A 27,067-nucleotide genomic window follows, 5' to 3' on the forward strand; every position below is an offset into this window, starting at 1 on the left:
GGGTGGGCCAAAATAAAGTCAGGTGGTCCAAAATAGAAGCCCGAGATCCTTCAGGAGTTTTGATGTTTCTTGTATTTACTACAACAATTTCGATTTCTGTTTGGCCTTTTTCGACAGAAAACACGTAATGCCTACTAAAATTATCCATATTTAGAAGTGGGGACCTTCTTTTTTCGCCGAATTGTTCATCCACTTCCTAAAGCGGTCCAAGATACCTCCCTTACACTATCTATTGTCGTTTTTGCACAACTTTGCGTGATATATTTTTTTTTGTAATGCATAATAAAGTCGTCCGTTTTATAAATTGAACAGTACGAGAAAAGTTATTTGCTTCGGAATATTTTGAACAAATTGGAATAAAATATAGCATGAGACATTTTAGGATTCTAGCAAATGAATAACAAATTCTTGCAGCAAATTATAAAACTAAGGACAAACGTCTTGAAATCCCGCTTTAACAGTGCATCAGAACTTCAGACGCACAAATCTCAAGAAGCAAGCTTCAAACAACAGCGCATTTTATTATTCTGTTCTTGCTCACTTGTAATAAGCTTAAAATAAGAAGATCATGTGCGCTGGTTTTGTTTACGAAGAGATGTGTGCGCTTGAAATCGTGAGTAGGTACCAAAGTCGGCCATTGTGGCGGCCATTTTCAGATTCTAACAAGGGAGATAAGGGAAGACAATTACATACTAATATAAAATGGTCTTTGACAGATAGTTCTCAGTTAATAAATATAGAAGTACACATAGAACGCTGAGAAGCAAGTTTTGTCCCAGTTAGGTTAAATTAGTCCCGAAGAAGGACGAAACTTCGTGAAGAAATCTGCCAAATCATGTTCGAATTCCTGGTGAATATTTGCGAAGGCTTGTGTGGAGGAATTTCTGAATCAAATTCTTGAAAATAATCCTCAAACAAAATCTTGAAAATGAAGTTAGCAAAAGTTTTAGCTGAAATTGCTGTAACAAAGCAAATTCTTGGCATTATGGTTGGTATAACCTGAATAATGTGTACCATTATTGTTACTACGCGAACCTGAAAGAATAAAATGGATCCCATTAAAGACCTGTTACCTAGCCACTCATATCCCTACTCCTACGAGGAACCGGCTGGGGTACAATCGTACAAACAACCTAAGAGAAGATCGAGTCACCAACCCTGGTAAAAACTTTCGTCGTAGGCTAAATGGGAAAGGGTGATCAGCTGATCCGAGTCAGCTCGAAAAATGGACTATAGCGACAATGATTTTTCATAAGGGCCTAACTGACTTGATGGATTTCTCTTCGTCGACTCTCTCTTTGGCTAATAACTTGATCAAAACAAACAAAATCATTATTCTTTTTGTTTCTATAGCAACATGTAGTCGTCTTCTTCGCATTTCAACCAAAAAATCTTTGGAAAACTCAATACACATTGTGAGATAGCACAAAGAAAAGATCGATGAAGAGAACTCGAAAATGTCAGTTAGGCCCAAATGAAAAATCAGTGTCGATAGTAAAAATCATTACACCAGATTCTCTTTCTACACGGATTTTTTTTTACGCGGACGCAAACACGGTCATATAAAAAAGATTCATCAAAGTTGTATTTTTGCATGATTCGTTGAGCATGATTTTTCGAGTTTTGAATCATTTTTTTTGCGATGCATATTATCCATGCAAAAGAAATCGGGTGTTTAAATATACTAGACACAAAAAATGTTATACTTACTGTAATATAACCAGTCTGTAATTGGCGACACCGATATACCACACTTGAAGACGTGCTGTTGCGATCCTAATATCATTGCCGTTACGTATCCACCGTAGCCCCAACCCCATACACCTACCCTGTTCTCATCTAAAAAATTGAGGGTCTCTAAGAGATACCTGAAAGTAATGAAAATATACATAACATGTTAAACCATATTGCACATTAGTTAATTCAGAACTAGGATTCTTGCAAACTAAGGTTCTATCAAAGAATAAAAAAGAAAGAATGCCCTCTCTTGCATATTTCTACGTAAACGTCAAGCGACAAGACAAGTGGCGCTCTCTAAGCGTATCAAGGTGGAAGCTCTCTGTAACAGTGTTCGTGATTTGTCATAAGAGAAGGTGGTGTGCGTATGTTTTATTATTCGCATACAATCAGTAACGCACACTACCGCATGAAGGTTGAACTTTCATCCGCAGATAGCGCTGCGGTAGTGTCCCCCTGAGCATCGGCGGAGTGGGCATTCTTGATATTCTTATTCTTTGGCTCTATTCAAGTCCATTTTGAAAACTGATCAAAAATGTTTTGTGCCATTTTTTGTACTAATTTGAGATCCTATGTAGTAATCTGTGAAATTTACTAACTGGTTGTAGAAACGTGGATTTTGAAGTGCTTGATGTAATTGAGCCCACTTAAAAATGGTTTTACTTACCTCAACGCTGCTATTTGATCTTGAACTTCTACTCCTCCAATGTGGCGGTACAAAGCCTTCTTGCCTTGCCCTCTGGCACCACGCACATCAAGTCGAATATAGACTACATCGTTATGGCTAGACATATAAGTTCCCCAATCGATTTTGAACTGCTCAGAAACTGACGTCGATCCTGGTCTGCCGTTGCTGTGAAAAAAATAACAGTTTAGAATTGAGCGATCAACACCCTATTGTTATGATCTACAAAATACTAACACTTCAACAAGCACGGGAAAAGCCGCATCCCGAAGCTCTTCTCTCCAACTGGGTGGAAGCAATAGTTGCACCGCTGCACGTGTTCCGTGCGGCAACGGAATCTCGAAGGACCGCTGTGTTGGAAGCGCAAGTTCTTGTAGTTTTCTCGTGAAAGCGGGCCTCGTGTCGTACAAAACTCGTACGAGTCGATGGTTTAGCGCAGTGTGCACAACTGAATCAGGAAAGGTCATAACACGATTCGTTTAACAGTTTTCTTAGAATATTGTGCAGAAAGTCGTGTAGAAATTGTTGAACAAAGGCTACGAAACAAGTACTTTTTGGATAACAAAATGCACAAATTAGGACGAAACAAACATACGTTAAAATAAACTTATTCGAGATTAGCCTGGGCCACGTGCCTGACGAAAAATTGTCATTTTTAGTCTACGTTTATTTGTAACATACGTTAGCAATATGTAGTTTTGTTTTTTTATTTTTATTTTTCACAACATATTATGGCAAGAAAATGTTAGTTGCATTTGTTAGTATGCAGGAAAATAATATCACTTGAAGGTGATGCGGTACGAGGAACAAGTATACCGCGTGACCATGCTGAGGGTGACGGGCTCGATTCCAGGTCGGTCGAGATACTTTTTGTAAAGGAAATCCCATTGACTTTCTTGGACATAGAGTATCTTGTCGTGCCTGCCACACGGATATACACATGCAAAATGGCTATTAGTAGAGGAAGCTCTCAGTTATTAATGGAAGCGCTCATAGTACACCAAGCTGAGAAGCAGGCTTTGTTCCAGTTTCCCAGTTGGGACGTTACGCCAAGAAGAGGAGTAATATCTCTTAAATTAGGCATGCTGATTTCTCTTCCATTTAACCGGCGACAGTTCAAGACCAACAATTGAAAAGGCCACATTCATTTTATTTATTTAGTATTACATCAAATTCAAGATAAAACTGAATTAACAATATTTCTCCATAATACACGGTTCGTGGCTGCCGCTCTCCATCCTCGGTCGCGCCCGATGCTCGCCAAGTCACGCTCCACCTGGTCCGCCCATCGTGCTCTCTGCGCTCCACGCCTTCTTGTGCCAACCGGATCAGTTGCAAACACCAGCTTTGCAGGGTTGTTGTCCGGCATTCTTGCAACATGCCCTGCCCAAGTAACCAACCTTAAGTTTGCATGTAAAGTAATGATTGCACTAAATACACCGTATATCTGCATGCAATAAGGCTTCAGCACTGTGGTTACTTGGGTGCCCACCGTATCCTTCCGGCTTTCGCCACCTTCTGGATGCTGGGTTCGACGTAAAGTGCAGCGAGCTCGTGGTTCATTCTTCTCCGCCACACACCGTTCTCCTGCACACCGCCGAAGAACGTTCTTAGCACGCGTCGCTCGAAAACTCCGAGTGCTTGTAGGTCCTCCTCGAGCATGGTCCATGTCTCGTGCCCGTAGAGAATCACCGGTCTTATTAGCGTTTTGTACATGGTGCATTTGGTACGTGGGTGAATCTTTTTCGACCGCAGTTTCTTCTGGAGCCCGTAGTAGGCCCGACTTCCGCTGATGATGCGCCTCCGAATTTCACGGCTCACGTTGTTGTCAGCCGTCAGCAAGGATCCGAGGTAGACGAATTCCTCCACCACCTCGAAAGTATCCCCGTCTATCGTAACATTACTACCCAGACGGATCCAGTCGTTTTCGGTTCCGCCTACCAGCATGTACTTTGTTTTTGAGGCATTCACCACCAGTCCGACCTTTGCTGCTTCGCGTTTCAGGCGGGTGTACAGCTCTGCCACCGTTCCAAATGTTCTGGCAATAATGTCCATGTCGTCCGCAAAGCACACAAATTGTCCGGATTTTGTGAAAATCGTTCCCCGGCTGTTGAGCCCGGCTTGTCGCATCACACCTTCCAGAGCGATGTTGAAGAGTAGGCATGAGAGTCGATCACCTTGTCGCAGTGCCCGGCGAGATTCGAATGAACTAGATAGTTCACCCGAAACCCTTACGCAGTTTTGCACACCGTCCATCGTTGCTTTAATCAGTCTAGTCAGCTTCCCAGGAAAGCCGTTTTCGTCCATGATTCTCCATAGCTCTGCGCGGTCGATACTGTCGTATGCCGCTTTGAAGTCGATGAACAGGTGATGCGTTGGGACCTGGTATTCACGGCATTTCTGGAGGATTTGCCGTACGGTAAAGATCTGATCCGTTGTCGATCGGCCGTCGATGAAGCCGGCTTGATAACTTCCCACGAACTCATTTGTTTTAGGTGACAGATGATGGAAGATGATCTGGGATAGCACTTTGTAGGCAGCATTCAAAATAGTGATCGCCCTGAAGTTCTCACATTCCAAATGGTCGCCTTTCTTGTGAATGGGGCAGATTACCCCTTCCTTCCACTCCTCCGGTAGCTGTTCGGTTTCCCAGATCCTGATTATCAGCCGATGCAGACAGGTGGCCAACTTTTCTGGGCCCATCTTGATGAGTTCAGCTGCGATACCATCCTTACCAGCCACATCAACATTATGTAAACAAACACGTTTCTGTCGACTTGAGACCTTCTGGGATCCATCCACGCATCTCACCACCATTAACAGAAAGCTTGAAAGCTTGATGTTTGCGCTTTCTGTTAGTGGTGGTGAGGTATGTGGGTGGACTTCAAAAGGCCTCAAGTCGATAGAAACATCCCAAGTATCCATGACGCTGGATAGAGCATTAGTTTTGCTTAATACACGCAGAAAAATGGCGCTTGTTTAAAACAATAAAACGCATGGTTGATTTTCAAACTGAGAATTTACTTATTCCAAAGATATATTTAATTGTTTTCATTTAGAGTTTATCGATAAAAACAACCGATTACCATCATTTCATATAATGTCAAAAATTTAATTTGTTTCAACAAAATAAAAACCATAAACATGGTCCGAAAGCACTCACACATCTATAAAATGCTTACCCCAACATCGCTACAACGAAGAGGGTGTAGCAAATCCATCAAGCCAACTTCCAAGTGCAGCTTTGGCCGTGATGGATAACGCGCAGATACTCACGACAGCATCCACAAAAAGTTGATCGGTTTCGCCTTTTTTGTCTTTTTTAGTCGTTCTCTTTCCCATCCGCTTACCGACGGTCTAAAAATAGATTTCCGAGCTGCCGCAGTTGCTGCCGTCACCAACACAATCACATTCTGGCTTTGTTAGTGGCAAAAGTGCAGTCGTTTGAATCAATCCATTATTTCATGTTGAAAATACCATATCTCTGTTTGTTTTAACAAACTGTCAAAAATTTCAACATATGAAAATATTTGTATTATCAAACAATAGAACAGTTCAGTTTAAACTAAAAATCAGTCTGTCGTAGTAAACTGAAAAATCGGTTTATTTGAACTAGAATTTAATTGTGTTTACAATTTATTTTTCTGCGTGTAGTGTTTTATATGACATGCGATATAAAGTTATTTTGTCATATAGGCACCATTGAAGTAGATTTAAAGTCGAAAGTGGCGCTACTATTGTTGATTAAAGCAAGTTTTACTGTGGTGATTGCTAAAGCATATAATGCTTGTACTTATCATATAGCTAATGCAATTAAATCGTATGGAACGCATCATGTCAAAAAAGAAAAAAAAATGTTTTTCATTTTTCTATCTATTTCTATCTTCTCATACCTGTTCCGATACTCTCACTTTGATGTTTTTTTTTTGTATTTCGGGAATTGAACCTGCTGAAACTGGACCACGATGAAACTCGGACGCGCTAACGCTGTGTGCTACGATACCATGTATTTTGCGCCAGGAAAAATGTGGAACATAAGGTAACGTATACTTTGCTCGTGCCTTATTGAGTTGTGTTTTCCAGCAACTCTAAAAAAATGTGCTGGGGTCTGAATGCCATCAGTTATCTTGCTATGGAATATAAATTCGTCTGTGTTGATTCTGGTTTTTTGTTTTGTTTTCATAGTGCTCACTTCTTCAAAAAAATACAACAAATAAAAAACAATACAAACAGCGCTTTAATCCTTCCTTTTATGAAATCGGGTCGTTATGTTAAATAAGAAAACCAACACCCCACATATTTTTTGTTCCATCAGCATCTGATTGTGTTTATGTCCCAACCAGGAACTCAAAAAACCATACATAATATAAATTTTCAAACGGCAACATCTGAGCATGATAATCTAAGTGCTATGCAGCAATCCATGAAAATTTTGGTTTGTTTTTCTTTTGTTTTGAATGGTTCTGTTTCTAAAAATGTTCTACAGTTTTTTTTTTCGAACTGAGGGGTACAGGGGTATTTTTCTGTTTACAATGATGGAGGCTTTAGTAAAGGCATATATAAAGTAATACAGTCAGGTTTTTTTTACGCGGGGGATACGTACCGCGTAAAAAAAAAACTCAGTTCAAAATTCGAAAAACCGCGTAAAAAAAGTCTCACCATTTCTCGACGAATCATGCAAAAATAAGACGATGAAATTTTTTTTGTATGGAGTTTTCATTTACGCGGCCGCGTAAATGAAAACCGCGTAAAAAAAGACCTGACTGTAAATGCTTACATTATTGATTGCAATAAGGCTTTTAACATGGTAATGCAATGAAGCATTAAACAACGGTCTTATGGAACTATACAGAACTGTCAAAATCTCGTAATGCTTCAATGCTTTCATAATGTAGATTAAACGCTTCATTACTTGACAGATTTGAAATAAAAGTTATCTGGCATTAGCTAAACTATAATACCTATGATTGAATTAATGTTATGATATAATGCTTGTGGTTACTTGGGATGTTTGTTTACAAAATGTTGTTGTGGCCTTTTCAATTGTTGGTCTTGAGTTGAAAACAAAGAACACGTAGGCCAAACACGTGTCTTTCCTTATCATACACAATAATATTTTATACAGCAATTGATCAAAATCCAAATGCCTGTGTTTTTCCGTACATGGAAAGGCTTGCATTAACCACAGACAAACAGACGTAACACTTTGAACATTTTTCGATTCAAATCATAGTCACGGAAACATGTTCGCCCAATACTAAAAGGACTATGTTTGGCCGACCACCAACCAGGCGGCGGTAGTGAGGAAACGTCAAACTCGAACAAAAACTATGCAAGCGCCACGGTTGTGCAGTTGGCCAACTATCAAATTTTGAAGAAGATCGTTAAATCGGTGTACGATGGAAATTATCAAAGTGTTACGTCTGTTTGTCTGTGCATTAACTTTCGTGAGACTTTTTTTTTTGATAACTCAATGTTGGTATCTCTAGCGTGTGCAGCTTTTTCTTCTTTCTCACTCACTCTCGTAAACAAACACGAGAAAAAGTCGAAAAAGTAAGATAAAAGAGGGGCACTTGCCCCCTTTTTTATTTCGCTTTTTCTTGTGTTTATCAAAGAGAATGAGCAAGAAAAAAGAAAAAAAACTGCGCACGCTAGTGGCTGGCATATATTCTGGTGAAAATCCAAGAAAGAGCATGGGTATGGACGTACTGCTGTTAGGCCCTACAGAGCAGGGTTGTAAAATGTCAAAAAATGTCATTTGCTTATTTGCCTAATTCACTGCCCCCAAGCAAAAAATGTTCATCGACGATATCGTTATTTCACTATACTACCGCTTTACGCCCCGCGGAATCCCATATAACATGGGACAATTATGCATAGAACGGCAATATAACTGATAGAACTCGCTCATCATTATTGAAGGTTTGTGCTCATGGATGGAAATTTGCATTAGATATGGTAGAATTGGAAAATATCATGACATTTTTTTTTCATAACATTTCCGTGACATTTTACAACCCTGCTATGGAGCATTTTCGTAATAAGGCACAAGATCTCTTGGAACCTTTTCAAATGTTGCTCCAGACAACAGGTGGCTGCTAGTTTTAGCTAGTTCGGACCTGAGTGTAGAATAAGCATTCAAGTTAAAATACACATTAATAAAAATGAAAAAAAAAATAGTTTGGACCTGAACGACCTGAGCCCAGTTAAGTTTCATATCGACTTCTTATATCTTTGTTCATTCGTCGCCACGTGCCCCTGGAGCCGTCTCTGTTGCGATGTCCTTCCAGATCCCAAATCAGCCCTTGCTTATAGTTTTCGTCTCCGCACTTTCGTTTGTGTGGCAGACCGACCCAGCTGTATTTACCATCATAAATATATGTTAATATCGGTTTCTGTCCAAGTAATATTTTTAGTCAAAAAGACTAGAAAATTTTCTTATAATCATCATAAAACCAAAATAAAAGGAATTAGTTTTTATGCCGGTTCTCAAACCTCTACAAGACTAATTGACATACCATAATACATTTTTCAATGCTAAATGCGATCTGTTCCAAATTTTGAATATTTTGCATAATTCTCTAAACATTCAGCCATACACAAACACAAAAGAGGACTCTCACAATGTGTGCATTATAGTCTCGTAATGTTCGTGAGTGATTTGGTACATTTCCGTGAACTTCACAAACAAAGGGTATAGTAATCATCGGACAAGGGAATACAAAAAAGCAACATCGACCACAAGCACATGTGTACGACAGAGTCTGATTATTTCACCTTAACTCCCAATCCAGACGATTCGTGACGTCGATTTGAGTCCATTTTGTTACAAGAAATGTGGTCTATGTAGGCATATCTTGATGAATCATTGTTTGTAGCGATCGGCATGCTCGAAATCTCACACAATATTTGATAGTACCCGTAACTCAAATTAGAAAAACAAAAATTAACATAACGCGTGTAGTGTTCATCCGTGGTGCATCAAATACTCGAGTTGACAAGTTAGTAGGTACTAATTACAGTCAAATACTTGATGCACCGAAAAACCTTTCAGTATGCTTATTCGTACACTACTGTAAGGTTTTTCCACCACTACAGATCACTCCGAGAGCATACCTGCCAACGGTAATCCTGGGCCTTCACATTCTAAAATGTAATGCGTAATTCCTGAATTCGTAGCTGTATGAGACTCAGGGCTCACATAAGCGTTGAAGTGCGTACAATTACTATAATAATATCGGCTGCTCCACAATACTTCACTTAGATCGCAGGTGACGCACGTTGGCTCCGATCTGGTTGGAATAGAGAGAAAGGTGTTTTATAATTTAGTTCAGTATTCCGGGTTTGTTAGAATCACACGTTGTGGGATAGATTCATAAAGGCATAGCCCAAGTAGCAAAAGGTTCAGGCAGGAGTGTACTTTATGAGCTAAGCTGCCACAGGAAACCAAAAGTTTCACTTCCCATCACCAAATACATTTTCAAGTTCCATTAAGCTCAGACGAAGTATCGAATGGAACTCTTTGGCTGCTTAAGAGGCTCACAATGAGTCTTGCTGGAACTTCACTCACAAGTTCCGGTACGGCTCATTGTTAGCCTCTTAAGAAGCTTGAGAGCTGCTGAAAATGCTACGCGGAACATTATCGGAACTTTCAAGTTACTAGAAGTTTTTTATCAGTAGTTAGGTGTTTTAAAGAAGACTGATGACTTGTTATTTTTAGCAAAACAAAAACTTTATAAGCTTATTTGAACAGAGCTTATTTGAATAAGCAAATATTTGAGTAGAGCTCATTTGAATAAGCAAATATTTGAATATTATATGACATATCTGCCATGTGCAGCATTGATGCCCCATGTTAATAGAGATTCGATTGTTTCTACATTCATTTTGAGAAATTTCCATCAGAAGCAGCAGAAGTATGTACTTGAAAATAAGGCTGCCTAGAAGGCTAACGAGCAACCTCTAACAAACTGCTTTGCTCATACAATTCACTCTTATCTTATGTCTTTACTAAAACACTAGTTACTAAACTGAACTTCAGATTTCAAGCTTCTTAGGGAGCTAACAATGAGTCTTACCAGAGCTTGTGTGCGAGGTTCCAGTAAGGCTCGTTAATGGTCGCAGTGGTACTATGTCCCCAACAGGAAAAAAAGGCTCGTTTTTAGCCTCTCAAACAGTCAGAAAGCTCAATTAGGAACTTGAAACTGTATTTTGTCAAGGGAAGCGGCACTTTTGGTTATTTGGGAGTTAAATAATTTCAATTTACCTTTTGAGCTCCTCATTTACTGGGTCTTTCACAACGTATAGATGCTGCTGACCTGGACGTTTTCCGTGTGTTCCAAGGTAATAGACCAGATGATTATATGTATCCCATGCTAGTATACGTACAACCTGAAATTGAAACCGATTTATAACCATACTTGTATGACCTCAACAAAAACGTTCGTCTCACCTCATAACGTCCGTGCGATATCACAGCTATTCGTTGTTGGGTTATTGTAACATGTTTTATGTGAGTAAAATGCTCAGTGCCCGTCTCCTGCACGCTAGCCATCATAAGGAAGCTGTCCCCATCTGGAGCAAAAACAGGATGAGGTAAAATGTCCAGCCATTCGTTTTCGGGTGCACGCTCAGAATGATGCTGGAAAAAATAAGAATAATCCGAATTATTGCAAAACTCTTCATATAAGTCTACTCTAAGCTTAGAGCAACAGACGTAACACTTAGGACAAATTTTATTAAAAAAAACATCATCACGAAAACGTAACTGCCCAATGCTAAGTGTACTGTCACAGAGAACAAACATCCAAGCCTATAGAAAATGTTCTCGAAAGATATGTAAGGATTTAACTTTTTTAGCGTTGACAACACTAGCGTCACCTATGCGGCAAGTTGCTACAGACAGTGGTGAGTACGCGATATGCGATAAGTTTCATATTCACGACCGACAACTGGTGTTGCCATTTCAAATGGCCATTAAATTCCTTACACAGCTTTGGAACTAGACTTTGATGTCTTTTCTCTGTGGTACTGTGTTTGTCCGGGTCATCACAAGGTGGCGGTAGTTAGCAAACGTCAAACAGGAGCAAAACCGATGCCAGCGTCGCGACTGGTTAATATACCGAAATTTTGAATCTACGGTTAAAAAGCGAGCGGAGTGCGATGTCTGTTTATCTGTGCTTAGAGCTTCCAGAATCCATGTTCACTCAAAATGCGAATAAAACCAGTTGTTATCTGCGGTCACTTGGACTATGCTCGCGGAAGATCTACAGGCACTTAAAGTAGTTGAGCAATCAGTGCAAAGAAAGATCGTTGGCGGAGCGGTAGAAGGTAGCCAAAGTTGCAGTCGGAAGGATACTGAGCAGCGCATTCCGGACCACAATCCTGTAAAGCTGGAGTTCGCCACATAATCGGTTGGTACAAGAAGGCGTATGCTCAATCGGCATGGCGAGCGGACCAGGTGGAACGTTATCAGAGGACAAAGCGACCAAGGCAAGGGTGAGGAGTGGCAAGCCCCACGCTTTATCAATATCTTACCTCTATGCACTGCCAGCTTGGACTTTCACATGATGCCACAAAAGACATGTTTTGGGGTCGAGTTATCCACACTGTCGATATTCGCATATTGGGAGCATTTATCCAACTAGCCGATAAAAAATAGTGATCCCTGAAATAAAAACGAAATTAGTATAGTTGGACCGAACTCACACAGTACAAGCAGAGTTTACTGTTCTTCTAGTGCAGCCGGTCGGCTTAATTCCGAAGTTATTATATTGCTAAGGTTTCTTATATCCACAACCCATAGTGTCACTTCCGGGTTAATGGAACCCGGCGTAGGATATCGCATTTGCTTAGAAATAGGAAAAAGTGTTCTATTATCATCTCTGCCAGCGGATAACGTCGTGGTCGTTGTGAACCACGGGTACGTCATTTGCCCAACACGTGAATCGTTGAATGTTGCATACATAATGTGATTCCCGTCTGGCGAAAACCACATCGCTTCGAATGATGTAAAAATTTCCTCTGGAAAAAAATTGGAAATGATGGGATCAGTTTTGCCGTAAAAATGTATTAACATGGTCCAATAGTGGGAAAATAACTGCAGAATCCCTAGCATACTGACCTTCATACAACCAATCAGGTACACCGTTGTATATAGTATTTTCTTCTCCTGTAAATGTTAGCCTATGATCTTCCTCATCCGATGGTGATTGTCTTATATATATGTCGTTAGCGGCTACTATTGCTATTGCGGTAGTGTTTCCAATCCAAGACACATACTGCAAGCGAGCGGTCTGCAGTTTTGGAGAGCGTTTTAGTCTTATCGGCATATGATGACTGAAATTGAAAAGAGAAAAGCAGTTCAAGTACACTTAATTCGATTACATCACTGATTCAAAACCTCAAATTACAATTTCAGAGGTTTAAAGTTACAGAAGTAAATTGCGAATTGTATGATATTCCATAACCGGCTATGATGGAAGCAGCCACCAAATCAGATAATGACAGTAATTGACCCCTTCTTGCAATTTAGGACTGTTTCTGGGCTTCAGATCTGTTTTATGACGTTATTGACATATTTGGGGTATTCTACACATGTAAGATTTTCCTTCAGTTAAGGTTCATTGCTTAGTTTTTCTCCATCGTTGAAGTCCCCGACTTAACATGTCTATTAGCCTGGTACACGGTTTATAAGGGAAAATGCAAAAAATGAAAAAACTTAAGTTCCTGTATACTTTTTGAGTTCCAATTTGGTCCCATATCAACTGTGCAAAATTTCAGATCGATCGGAAAAACTATATTTTAGCGCCCGCCATTCTTAGTTTTTCATACGATTTACTATGGGGAAATATTACTCCTGCAAAGAAAAATCGCTAGGAGTCACCCCTAGATCCCTAAAAATAAGTCGACGAATGATTTCTGTAGAAAACTTCACTAGGAATCAGACCTCTGAAGACAGCAAATCGATGCGACGTTCGTGGAAAAAGTTATTAGGCTTCACCCGATCGATAAAATAACGAGATTTTATTATTTATTGTTATTGCTTACATGTTAAACAGCGTTTGTATTCCATTCGGTTTTCAGTCAATAACTTTTTTCACATGCCTCAGATCGCTTTGCGGTCTTCGGAGGATTGATTCCTCGTAAAATTTTCAACAGAAATCATTCATCGATATATTTTTAGGGGTTAAGGGGCAACCAGTGGCAATTTTTCTTTGAAAAAGTGATTTTCCCAATACTAAATTGTATGAAAACCTAAAATAGCTGGCGCTAAAATATAGTTTCTCCGATCGATCTGAAATTTGGCACAGATGATATGGGACTAAAATGGAACTCAAAAAGTGTACATGAGTGAAATGTCTTTTTGTGTCCCACGCTAATGTCTATAGATGCCAGCAAAATAAATTTACAGTTGAGCTAGTCATGCCCAAGTATGACTAGTAACGGTCGAATTTTGGAGCCCTAGAGGACATTAGTTTGAGTTTAAGTCAAAATCAAACAGACTCAAAGGGTGTTACACATAGAGTGGGGCGGGGCATGATGGGTCACCTAAGGATGGATCACTATAACTTTGTACAAATCGTATTGGTTTGTATTCGTCCGCTACCTACTCTTAAGAAATTTAATACATTAGTTAGCTATGCGATAAAAAGTCCATTCAATACAAAATATGATGTTAAGGTGAAACATCAAGAAATCCCTTTGTAATTTTGCATACAAACTTTAGAGGCACAAATCTGACAAAAGAAGTATCAAACCAAGCCGCACTTGTTTATCCTGGCTTTGCTCACTTGCAAAAAGAGGCAGCTTTTCCAAATCGAGCGCATTTGTTTACGAATTTTCAAGATTGGTGCTCTTGAAAACGCGAGTAGGGGACCAAGTTGGCCATTGTGGCAGCCATGTTTGTGTTCTTTGAAGTTTCTCCTTAAACAAGCAGTTTTCAAAAGTGACCGATTTGCGCCGTGAAAAAAGTGCGGGCAAGATGGGTCACCTTTTAAGTAATTCACATTTTCTCAACGAAAAACGTCAAAATATAAAATTTGTTCCGCATTCATGTATGCTCCATATCCATACAAAAGCTACTAGTAAACATTTTATAAATTTATTTGGAATATAAAAAACTTTACGATTTGAGTGGTCCTTAGGCGACTTGAGTGGAGCCTCGTAGCCGTGCGGTTAGGGTCACCATCACCAAGCTTCTAATCGCACCATGCTATGGGGTGAGGGTTCGATTCCCGCTCCGGGCGATGAAACTTTTCGTGAGAATAGTTTCTTCTCCGTATCCACTGGTGCATGCTCCGTGTGTCCCTTGTCTAGTGTTAAGTTTCATTCAGTCTGTGCAGCCTCTGGCTGAAGACGGTGTCCGCGTCTTTTTTTTTTTTTTTTTTTTTTTAAATCGATGTTTTCACTAAAAAATTATAATAATTTTATCACAGACAAACAGACGTAACATTTCGAACATTTTTCGATTCACATCATAGTCACGACCACATGTTCGACCAATGCTAAAAGAACTGAGCTTGGCCGACCACCAACTAGATGGCGGTAGTGGGCAAACGTCAAACTCGAGCAAAAACGATGCGAGCGCCACGGATGGCCAGTTGGCCAACTATCAAATTTTTAAATAGACCGTTAAATTGATTTACGATGGGAATATTCAGAGTGTTACGTCTGTTTTTCTGTGATTTTATGTTATAATTTTGAGCGATCATTCTGCTTGATTGAAGTCATTTATGAGATAGTCTTGTAATAAAAAAATAAATAACTTTTGAATGTTCCAAAAATACGTTCAATATTGAAGGTGACCCATCTTGCCCCGCGGCCGTTTATATGGAGATTATATGGAATGTATCGCATAAGAAAAATGACTGAAAACCATTTTGTTTTTAATTTCAAATGAGAGTGAATAATTTTTTCAATCAATGCCCCAAACTTTTGTATATTCATGCTGGTCATCTAACAAAATTATTAACATAATCAAAACATGAGTAATGCGCCCGAAAATGACACTGACCCATTTTGCCCCGTGACCCATCTTGCCCCGCCCACCCTAATGATGATGTTAGTATGATCGTAAAAGCCTCCACTGCACTAAGGGCCAGAATCGCAATCTAGCGGAACTAAATTAATTACTCCAAAACGAAGCATTTCTGACACATGGTGTCTACGACAAAGTTGTTTGACATCAGCAGAGGCATCTATTGTTAAGAACGTAGTAGTTCGCAACTCGTCCGCATAGGTGGCGCCACCATCCAACTTCTTTGTTTTACGTCCTAGAGACTTGGCGTCTTCGGCAAAGTTGTTTATTTTGGGAAAATAAACAACTCTTTTTCAGACGTCAAAATTCCACAGCCTACTGTTTTCGAGTTATTTAAAAAATAAAAACCAATCAATGAAAAAAACAGTTTTTAAGCTAATTTTGACATTTTTTCCAGAAACTATGTAAGTTTAATTTTTTTCCTAACGCATATGAGTCAAACCAAACACATTGTATGGGAATATGTTGAATGTTATCATTAAAAATAAAAAATAAAAATACAAATTCGAAAAAACAGTGTGAATTTCATGCCTTAATATCTCACAAAGCGCAAAAAATCGCAACTTCAAGTTTTCAGCAAATACGAAGCTATACTAGGTGAACATACTGCCAAAAATTTGGAGAGGTATTTTTTGGTGTTTTTGAGATAATAGCTTTTTAGTAACAGTATAAATATTAGTAGTGCCAGCATGTAACTTCTTACTGTTACACATTAGAAAGTTTATGTCTTCGAAAAAGTTGTTCATTTTGACTAAATAAACAACTCTTTCTTAGACGTCAAAATTCCACGGCCTACTCTTTTCGAATTATTGGATATAAACTAGATTATATTGACAAAAAATGACTATAAAACACATTTTGATGCAATAGTATGAACTATTTTTATTGTTTTTACTTTTACGACACATAGTAGGTCATGAACATGTAAACTGACATTTGCTTGACCTACTATGTATCGTAAAAGTTAAAACAATGAAAATAGTTCCTACTACTGCATCAAAATGTGTTTTATAGTCATTTTTGTCAATATAATCTAGTTTATATGCAATAATTCGAAAAGAGTAGGCCGTGGAATTTTGACGTCTAAGAAAGAGTTGTTTATTTAGCCAAAATGAACAACTTTTTCGAAGACATAAACTCTCTAATGTGTAACAGTAAAAAGTTACATGCTGGCACTACTAATATTTATACTGTTACTAAAAAGCTATTATCTCAAAAACACCAAAAAATACCTCTCCAAATTTTTGGCAGTATGTTCACCTAGTATAGCTTCGTATTTGCTGAAAATTTGAAGTTGCGATTTTTTGCGCTTTGCGAGATATTAAGGCATGAAATTCACACTGTTTTTTTCGAATTTGTATTTTTATTTTTAATTTTTAATGATAACATTCAACGTATTCCCATACAATGTGTTTGGTTTGACTCATATGCATTAGGAAAAGAATTAAACTTACATAGTTTCTGGTAAAAATGACAAAATTAGCTTAAAAAACTGTTTTTTCATTGATTGGTTTATATTTTTTAAATAACTCGAAAACAGTAGGCTGTGGAATTTTGACGTCTGAAAAAGAGTTGTTTATTTTGCCAAAATAAACAACTTTGCCGAAGACGCCAAGTCTCTAGGACGTAAAACAAAGAAGTTGGATGGTGGCGCCACCTATGCGGACGAGTTGCGAACTACTACGCTCTTAACAATAGATGCCTCTGCTGATGTCAAACAACTTTGTCGAAGACACCATGTGTCAGAAATGCTTCGTTTTGGAGTAATTAATTTAGTTCCGCTAGATTGCGATTCTGGCCCTTAGTGCACTGTTCGTAAAAAAATACCCACAAGGTCAAGGTTCTAGATGAAAATAACTGGTTTTTGAAGGATCAGTTCCCCCCCAATCCATTTTGGACCCTCATTCTAGACTCCCGGCGTTTGAACCCATTTGAAACTGTTTTCGAAGAATCTGCCACTTGAATATGCTGGATCACATCGGGTATCGCGCCACTTGGGCGGTGGCTTCTATATTCGTCTGTTTTCCACTATAACTCAGTCAGTTTTGAACCAATTGACTTGAAATGTTGTACACGAGTAGATACTATACCTATTTCACCACATTCCAAAAGTTGTGTCAATTGGTTCAAATTTGACTGAGTTATAGTGGAAAACAGACGAATATAGAAGCCACCGCCCAAGTGGCGCGATTCCCTCCTAATTACTTGATTGACAAATGCTGATTAGACGAACTTTGCTGTTAATTGGAATATTTAGAAGGAATGGAGCTATGAATTGTTAGGGGCTGTCATTTTTCTGGATATTCCCCCTCTCCGTGGTTTTTCTTTCATACGAAGTTTTTTTTTCCAAATTTATATGGACCATGGTCTTCACATAATCCCCCCCCCCCATATGTACAATGACTTCGTGGTTTATGGACGGCTCCCTCAATGGAGCCCATGGCATTTCAAAGCGGAAAATGCCAGCGAGTATTTGCCCTACTTTACCTCCTTAACTTTGGAAAATTTATCACCAGCCGACAAACGAAAACGGCATACGACTGCTAGATTTCACCATTTCTAATAACATGGCCATTTGCGTGGTTCAAAAAATCGTTTTTGCTCCACACCGCTTATTCGATTCGTAACCAGATTCTATGCCTTCTCCCAAAATTTGAGCTGATTTGGTTGAAAATTGAGAGTGCACAAGCCCTTCGAAGTTTGTATGGGAATTAGTATGGGAAAAGGACGTTTTTCATTCAATTGACCGTAGCATTTCCCCAAGTGCCCTATAGTGGTAGTTGATCCTTGGTACTCTTGGTACTCCTAGGCTACTCTACCAGCTACAACTTTTCCGAAGACCACTTTCTAATCGGACGCCTCATTAATTAGATATTGATTTTTATCCAGAAGGAAAATCTTTGATCATGATGATTAAACTATTCGATGGGCATCACTGCAATTTGCCTTGAAACATAGTAGCCATGATTTATGTGTGCTATCTTTAGCGCCATGTGCAGCAATGTTGCCTGCTGGAAAGCTGAACGATCACTGTTAAAGTTTCTGCTGCTGGTCAAAAATCGATAACTAATTAATGAGGCGTCCGATTTGAATGTGGTCTTCGGCAAAGTTGTAGCTGATAGAGTAACCTAGGAATACCTAGGGTCAACTAACACTATAGGGCACGATTCTATAACATTTACCCGAAAACCATTTACCCGAAAGACATTTACCCGAAAACCATTTACCCGAATGTAACATATACCCGAATGCCAAATACCCGAATGCGACATTTACCCGAACGCGACATTTACCCGAATGCGACACTTACCCGAATGCGACACTTACCCGAATGCGACATTTACCCGAATAGTTTATTACTATGTACAAATTATGATTTTGTAAATAAAGTTCACTTATTTTGTTCTATTTAAAAAGTGCATGTATTATTTTGTATTGTGGATCAGAAAAGCATTTTAGTATTCCTCAAGAACCCATTTTATCAAATTTTTCCTGAAATGATCCGCGATAGGAATTCACAGGGCATATGCTTGAATAAAACTCATAACTGCAGCTTACATTTGTTATGTTAACGCTGTTAGCGTTCACTCTAGATATTTACCCTTCTTTGATTCATATGCTGTTCTTTTGATAAGCAAAGAACAGTTTATGATTTAAAGAAGGGGAAATCTCTGTTTGTAGACCAAGGTGTCATTAGTTCGAAACGATTAGAAACAGCCCTCGGAAAATCAACATATCGTTAGAAAATAATATTTGACAGAAAAGTTTGCAGATTGTTCACCAAACAGAACATCCCATTATTAAAAGCACGGCGTGTGTATGGGAAAGGTTTATAACAAAAAAATGGGCATGGTCAAATTTTTCGCTATTCAAAAATAGAGGCTTTCAGCTTTCATTTGCACGGTCCCTCAAAAAAATCCACCGAGGGATCTCGAACAACTTTTTCAGAATACTGTTTTTCCCCATACAAAATGAACGGTTCCAAATTAATCCCTATTTCTACTTAACAAACATACCCAATTTTTGTATGAAAAAGTTCCCCCGATGGAATATTTCGATGTTGGGCTTGAATGAAAGTTAGTAGCGTCAACTTTCACGTAACGTAAAAATTAGCGATGCTTATTTTTTTGTAATAAATTTCTTCTACCAGACACACCGTGAAAGAAGGAAAAAATCTTAGATGTAGACTTGGAATCCATCACTCAATCATGTAAGAGTGTAATTTAAAAGAACATCATATAATCGAAACAAGGACAAATCTCATATGCATCCCAACTAACAATAATGGTAGCTGAATAACAGCTTATTCAATCAAAATTTCAAAAATTAAGCTTATGTTTGACTCATTCTTCTATTGTACAGCAACAATGTTTGTTGTGCAGTTAGTAGTTCGATTCGAACGCCTACAAAATATGCAGCAGTGCAACTCGAAACAACAGCCTTTGAAGAGAAGAAGGGAAAATCTCCGAAGGAAAGGTAATAGTTTGGCCACCAAACAACACAGTTATACTATGTCTGTTAAAGAAACTCTACCCCCTTACCCCGAATGCCATCATAACCTCGAATAGGACATTATTCCAAAAGCCATTTCCCCGAATGGGTCATCACTCCGATAGATATGTATAATAGTTCCCTAAAGGATATAGATAGAAATATGGATTCACGGGTCTCCTATGGAGTTAGTAGTTCGTCCGCAACAAACTAAATAACATTTCAACTCCAACTCGCAAAAGTAGCCTCTTATGGAAAGAATGAATACATTATATGGAGAAGTTACCAGTTTAGCCAGTACCAGCCGACCAACAGTTTAAGGGTGGACAATGTAAATTCGAAAGAACAGCCTATTTTAAAAAGAAGGCAAATCTTTGAAGTGGATAATACTTGCGGTATGGCTGCCAGTTTGTGATCGTGTATATAAGTAGCTAATTTTGCATTTTTTGGGCGACCTCCTGATTGATTCGGATTGACGTTCGGGCTAATTGGATGGAGGCGTAAAAGAATAGAATATCAACAAAAATCCTTTGATTAAAATAGCATTGTGACAGCCAGTTAGTCCTGTACCAGAGTGCTTGATGATCACTCAGTCTGATGATTATTAGGTCTAACCAAAGCCTGCTATATGATACCGGGCCATAACATATTTATTATTGACAAATCATATGGGGATCAAGTACACATTTTTTTTATTTTTCGGGTAAGTGTCGCATTCGGGTAAATGTCGTATTCGGGTAAATGTCGCATTCGGGTAAATGTCGCATTCGGGTATTTGTCGCATTCGGGTATTTGTCGCATTCGGGTGAATGACGTTCGGGTAAATGTCATTCGGGTAAATGTCTTTCGGGTAAATGGTTTTCGGGTAAATGTTATAGAACCATAGGGCACTTGGGGAAATGCTACAGCCAATTGAATGAAAAACGTCCTCTTCCCATACTAATTCCCATACAAACTTCGAAGGGCTTGTGCACTCTCAATTTTCAACCAATTCAGCTCAAATTTTGGAAGTAGGCATAGAATCTGGTTACGAATCGAAAAAGCGGTGTGGAGCAAAAACGATTTTTTGAACCACGCTAATGGCCATTGGCTGGCCATACGTTGCTCCTAATTCCACCATAACCTTCCTTAGCGTAACACCTATAGTTAGCACAGTAGACAGAATCCCAAATCGCCCACGTCCTGATTGACGGACGGCACTTCTCTGACATTATCGACATCAGGACTTATCGTGGCGCTAACATCGACTCTGATCACTACAAGGTTATGATAAAAATGTGCCAAAAACTCTCCATGATTAAAAGCATACGATACCGATGACGACTGAAGCAACCGGATATCGCTGCCGCATACGCGCAGAATCGCGATATAACGTTGATATACCAGAGCGAGCTCGGTGAAGCCCCTTTCGTGGACTGTTGGAGTTGCGGTAACGCAGCGCAACTTAAACCAACGTTTGGTAGGTATGTGGAATGAAGCCGAAGTAACGATTGGCTCAACAATGAGTGCGGGACAGGTTTAGGAAGAACATGATACGATATAAAGGAACGCGGAAATAGCAGATCCGCCTCTCCCGAGAGAAAAAGCACAGCCTGGAAGAAGCAGAGTGTGAACAAATGGAACTGCTGTATGGTTCACAAGAACACGGAAGTTCTTGGGTCTCCAGTTGGCTTAGTGGTTGAGGCTGCAGCCACATGTGGATCACCAATCCGGAGACGGCGGGTTCGATTCCCGTTCCGGTCGGGGTAATTTTCCCGATTCCCTGGGCATAGTGTATCATTGTGCTTGCCTCACAATATACAAATTCATGCAATTGCAGACAAAGAAAGCCCTTCACTTATGTGGAAGTGCTCAATAAACACTAAGCTGAAGAGAGGCAGGCCAAGTTCCCGTGTAATTGTAGTGCTATAAACAGAGCCATAGCGTGGTCCCATGGCGCCCTTGGCAAGCATCCAGATTGGCGCCCTACGACAATTGGACATTGTTCATTTGCAAAAGTATATGATTATTTTTTTGTGTTTCTGCTGTAATCTGCTGTTTCGAAGAAACAAATCCCTTCTCCGATTTATTTATTTGTTTTAAAGTGTTTTTCATTCGTATTTTTCTTTAGGAATTTCAATGGGAGTTACTCAAAATATTTCAAAATTTATTTCATGAGTATCAATAAGTACGAACACATTTTGTATTTCAAGAATTGCACACTCATGAGGAATAACTTTTTAGATTCCGTGAATAATGCATTTTTTTCAATAAGAATAGTTTTTTTTTATTTTCTATCTTTTCTGGATTGTTTGTTCAAATGAATTATGTTTTCAAAAATACTTTTACCAATTTTCGATGATTACTTAGTTGCAATGGTTTCACCAGAATTTTTCAATAAAATTATTAGAGGTTCCTTCTGAAATTCAATCAAACATTTCCGAAGATCTGTAATCCTGGATAAATACCAAGTGGAATCTCTGGAAGAGTTCCTGTTGGAATTATCGAATGAAATTATTCAGGAATCTCTGAAGGAATTCTTGCAGGAATATCCGGTGAAAAATCGGTAGACATTTCAGCAAGAATTTCCAATGAAATTCTTGGAGTAATTCTTGCAGGAATTCCTGGAGTAGTTCGTAAAGAAATGTGGAAGAATTTCTGAAAGAATATTTGGAAAATGTTTTGATTGAATCAATCCCTGCAAAAGTTCCTTAAGAAATCTCATTGAAGTTTTCTAAAAAAGTACCTAAAAGGTTTTATGTACAAATCCCTGGAGAATCTTCTGAAGGGACCCTTTGAAGAAATGTTGCATTAAATCGATGGCATTTTTTTTTTCTCAGCGGAATACCTAGAGAAATTTCTGAAAGAATTCCATATTTACGATTTATGATAAAATTCAATGAAGATTTTCCAGGGAATTTTAGCAGAAATTTAGGGATCAAAGTCTAGTGAACTTGGAAGAAAATCGAAAGGAGTCAATGAAAGATCTTCTAAGCGATATGAGAGGTTTCTTCTACTAAGAGGATTTATATAAGACTTTCTGAAAGAAATTTTGATCAAATTTATTGAAAAATCTATAGACGATTTTCTAAAAAAAATATCTGGAAGTGTTTTTGAAGGAATTCCTAGAGGCATTTCAGAAGGGATCCCTGGAGGGATTTCTGAAGGAATCACTGCTGAATTTTGTGTAATAATCCATGGAGGAAAATCTTTTGAAGAGTTTCTAAGTAATCCTTAAAGATATTTTTGCTGGAATCTCTATTGTAATTTAATAAAAATAAATCTCTACAAAGCTCTGGAAAATTTCTAGAAATTCATTAAAGAGGACCTGGACCCTGGAAAAAATATGAATTAGAAGATTTGGGAAATAAAGTTTTGAAGAATTTCCGAAGGAATCTGTGGATCTTTTTCTGAAGGTATCCTTTGAGAATATTTCCAAATTTATCCCTGAAAGATTTTTTTAAATCCATATTTGCCGAAATTTATTAAAAAAGCTGTGGAAGATTGTCTAATTTAATCCTTGGAGAAATATCAGACGGAATTCTTTCACTTATTTCTGAAAAAAAAAAAAAATCCTTAATAACTCCCTGAATTTCTAGGAATAAAAGAAATGCTTGCATGAATGCGAAGAAAATCCTCGAAAGTAACCTTAAGACATTCTCCAGTGAGAATGTTTATGAATTTAAAAAAAAAAATCACTGGAATTTTGAAAGCATTTTGAATTTGCGCTGCTCAGTAGAAATAAAAGCTTAACTAGTTATTATTATTAAAAATAAAATAGTAGATAAATTCCCAGGTAACACTAAGGTAAATGTTCAAAATTAACTAAATAATTCTAAATGTCTGACAATACGGAAAAACTAAAAAATATATTACCAATTTTAGATACTGAAAATAGTGAAACCTTGATAACATTTAAAAAAATGCTGTTTTCTTCTTGCCTTAGGCCATTTCGGCGCCCCTCTGAGGCTGGCGCCCTTGGCGGGGGCCAACCTGGCCAACCCCACGCTACGGCTCTGGCTATAAATAAGAAGAAGTTCTACCAAAAGTTCAATACATCCCGCAAAGGCTTCGTGCGATAAGCTAAAATGAGCAGGGATAAATACGGGAGTATCGTCAAGGACGACCTTCTGAATGGTGCGGAAAATGCAGACATGGTTGGTCCTCCATGTGGCAGTGGAAGAAAAGTCAACTCTCAAGGATGCTATCCAACAGCTCTAGAACAATAAGTCAGCTGGTAAGGATGGTATCGGAAAAAAATGAGAGAAATGTGAGCCGAAATTGATGATCAAAACAAACTTGAAATCATACACAAATGATTGTAAACACAAACGCTAATGTAAAACACCCTGGCACACACAATCACGACGTTGAAATGAAATATGAAAAGCAATGGTGGGATATATAAAAACTATGTATGTGCCCGTGTTCGAGCAGCGCAAAATATTGCAGATTGTCCGACGCACGAACCGTTAAACTTACACGGAGAAAAATATAAAGTCATATCAATCATATTGCGGTCGCGAACAAGCATATTTGTGCACTGACTTTTATATAAGCCCTTTTTGAGATTGTATCACGCATAATACCATAGAACGAAGCATAACAGAAGCATGAAATGATCAAAATTGCTGAACTGATTAGAGCAAGAAATATGGTTGACTCAATATTATTATGCATACATCAACAATATTTATTGTTGATGGTTTGACAGCTCATTTATTCTCATGGTAGAATCAAGGATTTATATGCTTAACTCAACCCCTCTTAACCCTAAACTTGAGACTTAAAATAACTGTATCGGATGATTGTTTCAAACATACACAAAAACTCGTTCAAATGAGGTTATGTTGCATTTCTAAAATCAAAAGCTTTAAATTTGGAATGAACATTTCTATAATGGTCGTATTTTTGTGCAATATGTTCAAATTGTAACATATTGCTCTAAATATCACCATTACTGGAATGTTCACTTATCAAAGAAAAAGTCCTTTACTTTGCTCAATTGTCTGTGCAAATAATTTGTAATTCAAATGATTACAACGGCATCGACACGGAAATGCAGTCCATGCAAGGGCGTGGTAGACGGCCAGGGGTTTGATCTACTTGTATTAGTCTTCCAGGTGTTTCTCCAGCACTGAGGCATTATTAAGGGTTTTCCGGTTACGTCGTCCGTCATCGACAGCTTCGTCGGTGAACTCTTCGTGATATGATCGGCCGCTAGCCAACTGAGAGTACGACACACCAGCCATGTCGTCGATTCCGGACTCCATCACGACATAAAGTCCGTTTTTACGCATTTTCAGCAGGTTTCTTGGGTTGCACTACCGTCCTACCGAAACCGTCCAGAAGGAGTCAATGTTTCTCTCCGGATTGTCCAGATTGGAATCGTTCGTTCTCTCCTTTAGCAGCAGCGGCTGGGTTCCCTTGTCTGAACCGGGCTTGCGTTGATTTCAATGGTTGCTCCGGTTTTGGTGCTGCGGCTGCTGCATTTTGGGCTCTTTGATGTACGGTTCCGAGCTGCACCTGGAGAACATTGAAGACAACATAGACATTATAAGTTTGCGAATTCTGATATATACTGCCAGAACACTTACCTGAAGCTGAAGTGGTGAAGTGAAACGACTTATTATATGAATTCAAAACAAAACGAGGATAACGTCGTCGTCACTTGGAAATTTCGCCGCCGCCATGATGAAAAATTGCAACTGAGTAGAGAGCCTGGTGTCTCGGCAAGCAAGAGGTTAATGTAATGACATATATGCTCGGTTTAAGCATTTGATGGTTGATGTTTAATGATGTTATTTTAAACGAAATATATGCTTGAAGAAGACATCAAATCATTGTGAATCAACCATTTGTAGCAATTATGCCAAGAATATCTCCAAAGCTTGAGAGAACTATGGAAAAGGTTATATGAATCAAACAACATTTCTGTCCGTGTAGTCGGACCAAGTCGAAGTGAGTACACTGAGAAAATCGTGACCATAAAAAAAACAAAATCATCTATTCCAGAAACGGACCATTTTTTCATATCACATTTTCACGTTATATAAACACAATCTTGACAAGAAAACAGCTGACAAATCGATAACTTAAAGTTAAATTGTAACAATGTAAAATTATTCAAAATGTGATCATATAACCATTTTAGATCCCTTGAAAAAGATTCCAAACGGATCGAAATGTAAAAAAAAGAAATGGCAGATTTACACAACTCGTTTTTAATTCCCACCAAAACTACTAAGCCATCTCCCAAGTTCTATATGCTGTAAGAGTCAAAACCAAGATGACATTAGCATTATTGCTAGAACATTTGGAATGGTGGCAGAACTGTACACCCGCCTGGAAAGTGAAGCAACGAAGGTTGGACGCATTAAAAACGAAATACAAACTGGCAGGTCGAACCGCGGACGACACGCCTAGGCCTAGGCCGGAGTGTTACGATAGACGGGGACTTTCGAGGTGGTGGTAGGTTTCGTCTACCTTGGATCTTTATTAACGGCAGACAACAACGTTAGCCGTGAAAAACGAAGGCGCATCATCAATGGAAATCGGGCCTACTAAGGGCTCCAGAAGAAACAGTGATCGAAAAGGGTTTACCCTCTCACCAAATGATCCTAGACCAAATGCACCATGCAAAAACGCTGATGAGACCAGTAGTTCTCTACGGGCACGAGATCTGAACTATACTCGAGGAGGACATTCAAGCACTCGAAGTGTTCGTGCGTCGAGTGCTTAGGACTATCTTTGACGGTGTGCAGGAGAACGGTGTGTGGCGGCAAAGAAGGAACCACATTCTACGCTGCATTCTACGGTGAACCTAGCATCGGAAGGTCGCAAAATCTGGAAGGATACGATGAGCACTGGACAGGGCCTTTTGTGAGAACGCCGGACAATAACCCTGCAAAGCTGGTGTTCGCAAGAGATCCGGATGGTACGAAGATCTGGACATGTTGTATGTTTTTTTTTACAACAGCACTAAATAATTTGAAGATACAGTTGCCGAAATTGCTTGTTTCGTATATCTGAATAATTGAATTAGGAAAAAAATATTAGATATACTTACTCATTAGCGACATCATATACAGTATATAGTGCAGTAAACGATATTCGGTAAACCTGTAAATGTATAT

At 38.8% G+C, this 27,067-nt stretch overlaps 1 protein-coding gene across 3 annotated transcripts in view; it reads right to left on the bottom strand.

Moving 5' to 3' along the window:
- LOC109408223 (dipeptidyl peptidase 4) overlaps positions 1-27,067 on the bottom strand; it is a 70,623-nt gene that overhangs the window by 16,678 nt on the left and 26,878 nt on the right. For 2 of the 3 annotated variants that reach the window (XM_062852012.1, XM_062852013.1), the window contains exons 6-15: positions 27,001-27,053; positions 12,546-12,760; positions 12,151-12,445; positions 11,960-12,089; positions 10,875-11,063; positions 10,689-10,813; positions 9,539-9,714; positions 2,660-2,870; positions 2,405-2,590; positions 1,711-1,868 (exon numbers count right to left, since the gene is read on the bottom strand). In XM_062852012.1, the coding sequence (XP_062707996.1) occupies positions 1,711-1,868; positions 2,405-2,590; positions 2,660-2,870; positions 9,539-9,714; positions 10,689-10,813; positions 10,875-11,063; positions 11,960-12,089; positions 12,151-12,445; positions 12,546-12,760; positions 27,001-27,053 (1,738 nt within the window). Of the gene's footprint in view, positions 1-1,710; positions 1,869-2,404; positions 2,591-2,659; positions 2,871-9,199; positions 9,348-9,538; positions 9,715-10,688; positions 10,814-10,874; positions 11,064-11,959; positions 12,090-12,150; positions 12,446-12,545; positions 12,761-27,000; positions 27,054-27,067 lie in introns of those variants that run through there. The other variant, XR_009997776.1, reaches the window with a different exon arrangement.

The sequence above is a fragment of the Aedes albopictus genome, chromosome 2 (assembly GCF_035046485.1).
Source record: "Aedes albopictus strain Foshan chromosome 2, AalbF5, whole genome shotgun sequence".
NCBI lineage: Eukaryota > Metazoa > Arthropoda > Insecta > Diptera > Culicidae > Aedes > Aedes albopictus.